The sequence below is a fragment of the Triticum aestivum genome, chromosome 6D (assembly GCF_018294505.1).
Source record: "Triticum aestivum cultivar Chinese Spring chromosome 6D, IWGSC CS RefSeq v2.1, whole genome shotgun sequence".
Taxonomy (NCBI): domain Eukaryota; kingdom Viridiplantae; phylum Streptophyta; class Magnoliopsida; order Poales; family Poaceae; genus Triticum; species Triticum aestivum.
Genome location: NC_057811.1, coordinates 19789564 through 19800827, shown reverse-complemented (window position 1 = coordinate 19800827; position 11264 = coordinate 19789564). Strand labels below are relative to the sequence as shown.

Sequence of the window (11264 nt, the reverse complement as noted above, 5' to 3'; positions counted from 1 at the left end):
CCCCCTGACCCCTATATAAAGAGGGGGGAGGGAGGGCAGCCGCACCCAAGCCCCTGGCGCCTCCCTCTCCCTCCCGTGACACCTCTCCCTCTCGCTGAGCTTGGCGAAGCCCAGCCGAGATCCCCGCTACTTCCACCACCACGCCGTCGTGCTGCTGGATCTCCATCAACCTCTCCTTCCCCCTTGCTGGATCAAGAAGGAGGAGACGTCTCTCTCAACCGCACGTGTGTTGAACGCGGAGGTGTCGTCCGTTCGGCGCTCGGTCATCGGTGATTTGGATCACGACGAGTACGACTCCATCAACCCCGTTCACTTGAACGCTTCCGCTCGCGATCTACAAGGGTATGTAGATGCACTCTTTTCCCTCTCGTTGCTAGAAGACTCCATAGATTGTTATTGGTGATGCGTAGAAATTTTTTAATTTCTGCAACGATCCCCAACACTCCGGATCCAGCCACCAGACCAACCACTACCCTGCGCCAACGCGGACATGAGGCCCCCACGCCGTCTCACCACGGCACCGCGAAGTGAGGACAACGCGGCGAAGAATCAGAGCCGGGACTAGGGCATCGGCATCATCGGCACGCGGGAGGGCCCCACCACCACCGTCCGCGACGGTAGCCGTCCGGACGCAACAGCAGGAGCACACCAGGCCCGTGGGCTCATTGGCCTGGCCGAGCCCTCGTGGGCCCGTAAAGCTCCCACCTGCGCGCTGCTGCCGGCACGCCGTCGACGCCGACGCCCCACATCCGAGCGGCTCCTCCTCCTCCTCACCGCGCCGCAGACAACGAGGCCACGACGGGGAGCCGGCCCGCTAGGACCCTGATGGGGCCCGCCTGGCCCAGATCTGGGCCGGGGTCGCGACGACGGCCACCCAGCACCACCACGCCGCCCCGCTGCCAAGGAGCGGCGCCGACACCACGCCTGCCGCCGGCCGCCGCCGCAGGGCAGTCGGACCGCAGCCACGCCGAGCTGCACCGCCGCCGCCTCCCTACCCCGGGAAGGGAGCACGCCCGCGCGGGAAAGGGAAGGCCCGCCGCCGCCGGAACCACCCGGGCCAGCGCCGGGGGCGACCGCCGGGGGCGGCGAGAGGAAAAGGGGGAGGAGGGAGCCCGAGGAAGAGGGGCACGAGCTCCGCCCTGGCCACCTCCCGGGAGGCGGCGCGAGGCGGGTCTGGACGGGAGAGAGGGGAGGGAGGAAGGGGGCGGAGGTGGGGCGCGGGGCCGGCGGCCGGCGGCGGTGGGAGGAGGGGAGGGGGAACCCTAGGCGCCTAGTCGCGGGAGCGCCCGAGGGAGCGTCAGGCACGCGCATCATTCAAACATGCACAAGCATCTCGCGTTAGAATCCCAGTATCCCTCGCTTGAATCATATGTTGTGCATTTAGCAGGACTGTGCAACGTGGGTGAAGTAGAACTACATGTAATCGCCACTTTAATGTAATATTCCATTAAATGTAATAAATCACCCGGGCTGTTATGTACAGCGGTCGGCCGGTAAAAAGTCTGGATGTACCTCATGTCAGAACACAGATGGGCACACGCGGTCGAGCGAAACCAACCCCCCAACCACGCCCTGACGCACTTAATTAAATCAACGCACTCACACCTTTGGGCCATCCCCTCCCCCGGCGTGAACGAAGCCCAATCCTGAACACTGTGCACGGCGAGCTGCGCCCATCTTGCAAGACACAGCATCGAAGATTTTCCCGGTGTCGCCGGCCGACCCCGCAGGCGACAGAGATTCAGCAGGTACCTGCGCTTCCAGCCAACGCGGGTGGTGGTGTTTGCTGGAGCTGGGCCGCCATGACGTGAAGACTGCACGGCGCAACTCGAGACGACGACCGACATCTCGTCGCCGCCCCCCGCCCCCAGAACTGATTGTCACGCAGGATGCCGCCGTGCCACCACGGTGGATGGACTGGATGGGGGTGTACGAGACGACGGCCGGCGGGGGTTGCGGACGCCACATCTCCGCCCCCAGAACTAAACGTTGTGTCTGACGCTCGGGAGAACTCGATATCAGTCAAAGCCGCCCCCTGATCCAACTGGCGCATACCCGCTCGTACGGCGGAATCCGGCGAGCCTACGGCCGATTCGGCCACAGCGGCGCCGCCCGCGGCCAACACGCACGCCCCCTCACGCGCCTCTGGATCTCTTGCCGCCAAGGTCGATCTGCAGTACGGGCGACGGGAGCGAGCCAGTGAGCTATAGATTTCAAGGAAGAACAACTAAAGAGGCAGAGTTTCACTCACCCAAAGTCCAAGGCCACCATCGTCGTCGCTCCGGAGATCGCCATGAGCAGAGCAAGGCGGACCAGGAAGCAACGGCTGCTGTTCTTGCGGTTCAGCGTGTTCTTTGCCTCCCAGTCGAGAAAGGGACGCAAGGCATGCGCCCGAGCTGTGCCGACACGCTGACCCGTACAAAACTTTGTGGACAAATCGCCGGGCCCGGGTGCCAAAAAACAATGCCCCACACTGCACGGTCTGTCCACTTTTGAGCGTCAGACCTGTACCCGGGCCGAGTCCACCAAACTGTATCGAGCGATGTATATTCACTTTACTCTATTCGCAAATCATATTGCACGGATCACCATGCGATGCGTGACCGGCCGGATAGCTGCGTGCAGCTGCCGCTGCGTGCAGGGCGTCCGCTCTCATGTGATTACCGGAGACCCAAAGCAAATGTGTGATACGTGCAAAATGGAGTGGATTTTGGCGTGCACACCCAGTCCTTTTCTCTTTCTCTCGCTTGTTAGATAATTCAGATATTATATTTCTTAGACGACATTTTGGGAATGGTAGGTCTCAGGATTACGACACGCCGGCCTTGGTTGGAATTTCGTTGGCGTAGACCCAATCTTTCTCATGCAGCCCGCGGAGTATATTCTAGGGACCGCACGAAGCTAGCGAAACCAACTCCTGCAAGCAGACTGAGCGATTTCCTTAGGGAGCAAGTATGGAAAACTAGCTAGAGCTAGCTAGATTACTCGACTGGACGCACGTAGTTACAGCGAAATGAGACAGTGACCCTGGCCTGGACGACGAACAGAGCAACTAGACGACCACGACCATGTTGCCGTGGAATAATAAAAGAGGCCAAACCTTTGTTCAGTTATAAAATATACTGAAGTTGCAATATATGGGGAGCTCTTATCCGGGCGTTCTCCCTAAAACTTCATTGCGTACATTTCACCAAAAATCCTTCCGAACGTGTCCACATCAACTGCAAATTCGCCTGATGTGCTGTGATTGGGAGTGACTAACACTGAACACGACTGTCAAATTACTGTATTCGTTCTAGCGATTTCATACTTATTCGTTTAAAGTGTATCTTGCCGCCAAGTTACTGAGCCCACAATGCAATTTTCTCACTATCTGCACAGGCAGAAAAAAAAAATCATGGTACTCTCTCGATTGTGTTAAGTAGAACAGCACGCGAATTACGTACTATAGTTTTAATAAAATAAAATTACCGCATGTTTCACACTTGTGCCAGAATTCGTCTAATTTGATAAAATTTCCAATTTGTAGCCCCATTTATCATTTTTGAGCCATATTTGGGTCTTTTAAAAAGATTCATCGCCTCACAAACCGTCAGATCTAGCACAATTTAGCGGGCTAGCTTGCCCTCTACTTTTGTACAGAAGTCGTGTTGTGGAGCCCCTTTGCAATAGACATCCTTTTGTAGATAAGTTATGTTGCAAACTTTATTTTGGGATTCGCTGCTGCGTATGAGTACCAATAGCGTGGGATCAAACCTCTGCTACTGTTAAAAGTTAGTTATAGCGCTGTAACAGTAGCACGGACCCATGCTACTGCTAGGGCTTCTACCCGCGCTATAGCTAGGGTTTTCCCTAGTAGTTTAAGACTGTCTTCACCGGCACTTTAAGGAAAACAACAAAAGCAAGCTCCTGCACTGCAGCAGCACCCCCGCTTCTAGTGCTAGCTGCTATTTAGAGGCACTTGGCCTATTGCTGTGCTGGACAGATTCAGCACGCACATAACACTTAAGGTGCGCCGGCCTCCTCTTGAAGCGACGACCCTAACCCCAAGACCGACATTGGAGCTAACAAAGGCGATTTGGCTGGGTGTTTATTCCCTAGTACCTGCTGTAAGCACCGCATTGCCGATGCCCTAACGATTGCACGGTACCCACGAGTGTGGATTGCGGAGACACCATTTATCTGCCAAGTTGCACTCATTCTTAAAGTTGACACCAAGAAGCGGAGACAAACGCGCCACTGCGACTGCAAGCGTGTGTGGGTCGGTAGCGACAGAAAAATTCGAGCATCAAAGTTCTTTAGCTGAAGTTATTATCTTGTCTTAAGTTAGATTTATTTGACATATTTACCCTCATAGGATCCCTTATTTATTGTCTTAACTACCATGGAAAGCACGGGTCTCCAATGGTGTATATACACTTAAATTAATTCACTAATGAAAGCGTGTGCTAGACTGAGTGTTGGTTTGAACTTCACTAGTGCTCCGTGTGTCCTTCCATCTAAGATCCCGGCCCTGTATTCAGCAATGTGGGGCTGCATCTACCAACCATAAAAGGGGTATCCGTCACCTTCCATCTGAGAATTGACAAGAGAGGAGAGCTCACGTTCACTGTTTACCTGGTAGTGTTTTGTTCAAGAACATATTGGAACGTGGCATTCGTGACCTGAACATATGTATTTTCTAGTTTTGTTCCTTCCACTATGAGCATGAGAACACGTATTCCTAATGCTGCAACTGGAAGCTCCTGTTGCTTATTGCACCTTACCCAGTGCAGTGACAACACTGATCCACCACGTTGGCCCTCCATTACCGCCCATAGTGTAAAGTTACTGGATCTGTTTGCTTACGCTCAAGCAATACCTACTACCCTAGCCAGTGCTGCTTCGACAATTCAATATGGACAATCAACCAACTACGCTAGCTTCTTACCTTTTTCCCTTCAGAAATTGCATGCATTTGCAGGATTTTTGTTTAACAAAACCGTCGAAGAACACATAAAAATAAAATATGAATCTTAATTTCTGAGCAACATCGGTGCTACCGGTTTGTGTGGTTCCCATGCACTTCACAGTGCTATGCTTAGGGGCAGGATGTTGGTATTCTGCTTCACCTACGAGAGTAACACCATGACAACGCCAGTTTTCTTGGACTACCTGACAACGCCCGTGGGTTCTCAGCTATGTCGCCCGATTGCTAGGTGCAGATCCCACCGAATATCTGGGATGCCGGTAGTGAGCGTGACTGCCTACGCCACCATGTCGTTCTTGTGTATTTAACAATGTTCAACGTATTTAACAATTGTTCATCGTGTATTTATAAGCATTCAATGTGTATTTGAAAATGTTCAACATTGTTTTCAAAATATTCAACATGTATTAAAAAAATGTTCAAGGCGTATTTGAAAATGTAAAATTGTACTAATAATATTCATATTACTTCAAAAATCATTGTGCACTTAAAAATGTTCAACATATCTAAAACAATATTTATTGTATTTTTCAAAATTCTTTAACATGTATTTGAAAGTATATAAAGCATGCTTAAAAATGCTCAACATTATCTGGAAAATTTTTAACTTGTATTTAAAAATATTCCCATACTAGAAATTAATATTTGTAAAAACTATGTGTACTTGTTAATAAGTTTAGAGTTCATATTTAGAAAAAAGGAGACAGATATACGGGAAAAAAGAAAAACAGAAAAAAGGAAAATGAACAAATATGAAATATATTAAACTAACACCAAAACTGAAAAGGAAATATATAAAAAACCTAAGAGAGAAGAAAAAAAGCTACCCAACCGGAACCCCCAGTTTGTCCACATATGACTGCATTGTCCGCAAACACTCAAACTCAGCCCTTATATGGGGAGGATATGAGGGTATCCGAGCGTGTTGGAGCAGTCTGGCATGTCCGAATTGGCCCACCTATACCACTTTTCTCTTTATTTGTTCTTTATCTACTCTCTCTAGTGGGACCACGAATCGTCCCACCAATTATATGCATGTTCCCCAATAATTTATAGGACAACTGCACATACAAACAAAACAAAAGCTCAAAGAGGATATGTGCGCACACTATATGTATGCAGACGCAGACGCATAGGGGGCCAACTTAGTGCACTATAGATGCTCTTAAGCGATGCGAGGAGCAGAAACTAAACCACTTTTAATGACCATGCCGCTGAAGCCCTGCATGTAGGCCAATAGGGGTCACTACAGACGAGTGGATGTTAGGGCGTCGGCCTCATGTGTTTCGTTTTGGATGCTTCGGTCGTTGAAGACAGTGTGAGGTCTTGGAGGTGCACTTCCATCTGGATCAAAGTTGGGTTGGCCCACTTTTGCTTCTCCCATAGTCGTGGTGGTTTCTCTACCTCTTTGCTGATGGCAGTGCCTGTGGTGCAGTATTTTCATGTGGGGTGTCTTTCGTTCCCCTTCGGTAGCCATTGACGTCAATCTGCATTTGGGTGACCATGGTATGTATATATGGTTTTACTCGTCGGGGTTTCGAATGTCTCAACACGGTGGGGATCCTTTCACATGTTGCTGGTGCGCCTTTTGTTTCCAATTTCCATCACTCATCAACATGGGGGCTTCCTGCCCTTTGTATCGGATTTTCACCGGTAATCCCTGATTAACCTGGCAATTCTCTACTTCTATAATGCAATGCATGAACTCTCTGCCCCTCTCGACTTGTTTCTCGAAAAATAATCTCGTTAGTTAGCTCAAAATAATTATAATCTCACTCAGTTCGTGGTCTTCGACATAAAAAAATTTATTTTCTCGGTTGTGAGCTATTTAGCCCATGGTACATGCAGAGTTGTAGAGCCATAGGTTCTACTAACTGAGAAATGCTATATCTTCCTTGAACCAATTCGTAAGGAAGTCAGGGAGCTCCTAATGGGTGCCTTACCCCGTCTAAGTGGGTCGCATCCAAAAAGTCGACTAGTTCAGTCGTTCTTTGGTTCCCAGCTTCGATCAGGGAGCACCTATTCGCGCTTCAGGCACCAGGGAAGCTCCCTAGCACCCACGCGCCAGCATTGGTGGACCGGCCCATATAGATCTTGAAACCTTTCTAGTTTGCTCGATGGCATTTAGAAAAAACCGGAAAAAATCAATGAATTCAAAAAAGTTCACGGATTTAGAAAAAACTTCATGAATTTTGAAAAAAAAGTTCATCAAATTTGAAAAAAAATCTCTTGAAAACTTTCATCGAATTTGATAAAAAGTTCACTGATTTTGGAACTAGTTCATTTGATTTTCAAAAAAGGTCATCGTTTTGAAAAGAAGTTCACCAATTTAGAAAAGTTCATCAATTTTGAAAAATTCATTGATTTTGAAAAACTTCATTTTAATTAGCGAAATGAAGAAGAAAAGGAATTAAAACCGAATAGAAATGTTCCAATAAAAAGGAAAAAAGGAACAAGAAAAAAGAAAAAGGAAATAGAAGAAAGAAGAAAAGAAAGAATACGGTATAATTGACCACATCAGCTGATGATGGTGTTTTTGTTCGTGCAGCTCACAAAGGACCAGGAGGTTGCGGGTTCGAAAGCTACCAGGACAGGTGCCTGAAGTGTCGAATACGAAATGCCCTTCGATCGGGCATTTCCTATATGGCACCCTCAGTATAGCCTTAACCACCAAGCGGGGCACACCCCCCTCTCTGTGCCGGGCAAGACAATTTCCTTGTTTTTTTTCTCTTTTCTAGTTAAACTCGTGTACATAGAGAACAGGCTCCATGGTGGACTTTATAGAAAAAATATTTCTACATAAATCTAATTTTTTTTGTACATGCACAAATACATATATAACACGTTTAGGGAATATTTCATAATAATGTACTTTCATACGTTGTGTATACAAGAAAATGCGTAAATGAAAATGGGCCATTTTTTGTTGTTGTTGGGCTGGAATTTTGGTTTTTGTGCAACTTGCCGATCATAGTATTTTGAACGAAATTTTACAGATACATCGAGGATAGTTATAAGTTTTCATAGAACTTCACACTCCTTCTTTTTGAATCATCTGAAAAGAAGTCCTCCAATGTACCCTTTTTTCTAGAACTTGAAAATATCATTTTTGAATCATCTGAAATAAAGTCCTCCAATGTACCCGTCAACCAAAACTTCGCACTTCTTCTTTTTCTCCTTTTCTTATTTCTTTAGTTCGCTAGAAGCCCCCAATTTTGGGAAGCTTCCTGAAGCATTGCAGACCGGGTTTCTTGGTTCGCTGGTCGGTTTTGGGACGGTTTTTACATGCATTTTTTTTCTTTTTCCTTTTACTTTTTTTCTTATTCTTTAAATGCGTGGAATTTTTGCAAATTCAAAAGTTTCTTCAAAATCTGTGTATTTTCAAATCCGTGAGTTTTTTTTCAAAATCCATGAAATTTTTAGAAATTAAAGATTTGGTTTCAAATTCAATGAATTTTGTTCAAAATCTATGGATTTCTCTTCCAAAAGTCATTGAACCTCTTCAAATTTTTGATTTTTTTTCAAAATTGATGATTTTTTTCAGAATTAATGAACATGTTTTCAAACCGATAGGATCAAGTTTTGGAGTGCTATTTAATAGACAAAAGTTTGTTTTGAACCCTCAACTCAAAGAAGATTTGGGATGAACTCTGAACTGGTACTAATTAATATCGTATGTTTTTTAACGTTGAGCTTTCCGGTCACTCCATTCTTTTTTTGGTGAAATAAAATCATTGGACACTACTCCCTGCCACACACCATATTGCTCACATCGATTATGTTTGTTTTACTTTTCAGTTTCCTCTTCTTTTTCCGTTACTGGGTTAACCAATTTTAAGTGGCACATCTGATTGATTAGAGAATCTGGTCTATGAGCGCCCCAGTTCTGTTGAAGATGGGGATGTGTAGGCTGTCAAGCTCTTGGACAGAGGAGGAAGTCGAAGATACACGCCGTATGTAGTCCACGTGTGACTTGGTCTTTGCTGATTGTTGTCGCCATGAATTGGCTAAAGAAAATTAGTGTAGGAGCTATTGTTTGTTCAGAACTTCACCAGTTCTCTCTCTAAAACCCAGACCCTGATATATGGTTGCAGATGTTTTTTCTTTTTTTTTGCGGGAGATTTATGATGCAGCTACGGACTATAAAAAGAGTATCTCTTTATCTAGAAGGAACGAGACTCTATCTAGGAACTATTAAGGTTCCTAATAGAGTTCCTAGATGGTTGCAGTGGCTTGTGGTTCAATAGAGTGAGGGAAATTGACGACAGAGAGGAGGGTGACTTGCACTGCACACCTTCTAGGTAGTGTTGGGTTCGTTCGTGAGCATTTTCCAGATGTGGCATGCGAGTTGTGGAGTTTTTTGTTTCTTTGTTCAGTCCAATGTGAGCATGGGAGACCTAAGGATATTAACTGGTGCGACAGACATGAGCTTTTGTTGCTCTTTCATCCCAAGTATGACAATGGTGTTGGGTACTAGTTGATGCAGATCGCAATCATGTAGTTTATACCAAGTCACCGACACAAAAACCATGCGCCATTGCTAGTTCCCACGCGTGCGCATCACAAAAAGTGGCCAGAGTAGTAAAAGCATGGGCTTGTGTCGAGCTGTCAGATGGACGTTGGTAGTACGATTACGAAACAACCCGTGCATTTGGAAACATGTACCTAGAGGGACAGCAAGGGCTGCAATACCCTCTGGGATTATGATTTGGAAACATGTACTTCCTCCATTTTAGAATATAAGGTGTCTCTATCAGGATTTCTGTTTTAGAAATTACGGCAGATGATGCTTGATTTTATTAAATTTTTGTTTTATTTTTCAGTTTCCTCATCTTGTTTCTCTGATGTTTACAAATTTGAGTGGTACTCCCTTCGTCCCATAATATAAGAGCGTTTCTGACACTAGAGAGAGTACATCTGATTGATTAGAGAAAGTGGTGTATGAACATCCCATTTCTGTTGAAGATGGGGATGTCTAGGCGGTCATGCTCTTGGATAGAGGAGAAAGTGGAAGATACGCGCCGTATGTGCGGCTGCCCTATTTTAGGGAATCTGTCGGAGCATTAGTGCTCTATTTTGGGGCACCTATTAGAGATGGACGTTTTTTAATGCCCCAAAAATCACTTTTAGATTTGCAAATTTGTCTCCATGCCCATTTTGATGCCTAAAGTAGGGCACCTATTGGAGACGCTCTGAGTACTAGTACATGGGGCAATGTTGTTTCAATACAGGAAAGGGTGTCTCTTAGTGTACCTACCTTTTAAACTGTAATGTCCTAGTTGATAGAATACCCATCTTACCTTAATATAATGTTCCCAAATCAATATGTGTCATGTGATGGTTAAACATCGCGTTCATAGACACCATGACCTTTCTCTTAGAGTCTTATCACTCTTGTTTCTTCATTTTAATTTTTTTTCTTGATTGAGATATCATAGTCCTTCTACTATCCCAGAAAACCTATCATAAAATGAGGTTTTTTGCAGGCAAACAATGAGAAATTTTACTAAGGCCCCAAATGATTTGGGTCCTCTGTTAGCATTGATCTAATGTCTAGAATGATACATTACCTTGTAGCGGGTAAGAGGTAACTTCGACTTCTGAACTGTAATGTTTGCACATAATTTAATGAACGTTAATATATAGAATTTCAGCTAAAAATGCATGATTTAATGGAAAGTATTATGTGGCACGAATTTTGCTTCCGTGAGAGGCACGAATTTTCTTTCGTGAGAGGCATGGCCGTGCCTCTCGAAAATGGCTTTCGAAAAGGAAAAAAAAGGGCTCCGGTTCGGTTTTTTCTTTCTGGTTTTTCATGAAAAAGAAGTTCATCAAAACCTATCAACAAGGGTTCTAGTTTTGAAATTCTCGACGCCAGGAATCCAACGGTGAATGCGGCTTGAGACTTGGATGCACGGTTTCAGAGATAAAATATTTTGAATAAACAGATCTACGAAAAAAGAGAAACTCTCAGGTTGCGACAAGTGACACGCATGCAGTGTGTTACTTGTCGTCTTTGAAAGAAATACTCCTCGATTAGTCATTTCCATGATTTTTGGGTATGGGTGAACAAGCCTAAAGTTATTAGCCCAGTCAGCTATAGGAAGACCTAGGTGGGCTAGTACAAAACAACCAATGGCCAGACAAGGTCGAGTCGCCAGATCGGACAGCGGAAATGGCTCAGTGGCCATGTGCATGGTATATATGGCTGACTGGTTCGAGCTGCTATAAAAGGCGACGTGCCTACCTCAGAGCCAACGCAAATATTTGCAACGTACAAAAGAGAGGATGTTAC

The 11264-nt window shown here is 45.9% G+C and overlaps 1 protein-coding gene across 1 annotated transcript; it reads right to left on the bottom strand.

The window, feature by feature from the left end:
- Positions 1–1405: 1405 nt before the first annotated feature.
- LOC123140837 (uncharacterized) lies at positions 1406–2481 on the bottom strand. Its single transcript, XM_044560109.1, has 2 exons — positions 2252–2481; positions 1406–2171 (listed from the first exon to the last, which is right to left on the bottom strand). Exons 1-2 carry the CDS (start codon positions 2293–2295, stop codon positions 1742–1744), a joined length of 474 nt encoding a protein of 157 aa, XP_044416044.1. The 5' UTR covers positions 2296–2481; the 3' UTR covers positions 1406–1741.
- Positions 2482–11264: the final 8783 nt, after the last annotated feature.

Coding starts and splice junctions, on each gene's coding strand:
- LOC123140837 (XM_044560109.1), bottom strand. CDS start 2,295: ATGGCGATCTCCGGAGCGACGACGATGGTGGCCTTGGACTTTGG. Junction 2,172..2,251: donor ATGGTGGCCTTGGACTTTGG/GTGAGTGAAACT, acceptor CCCGTACTGCAG/ATCGACCTTGGCGGCAAGAG.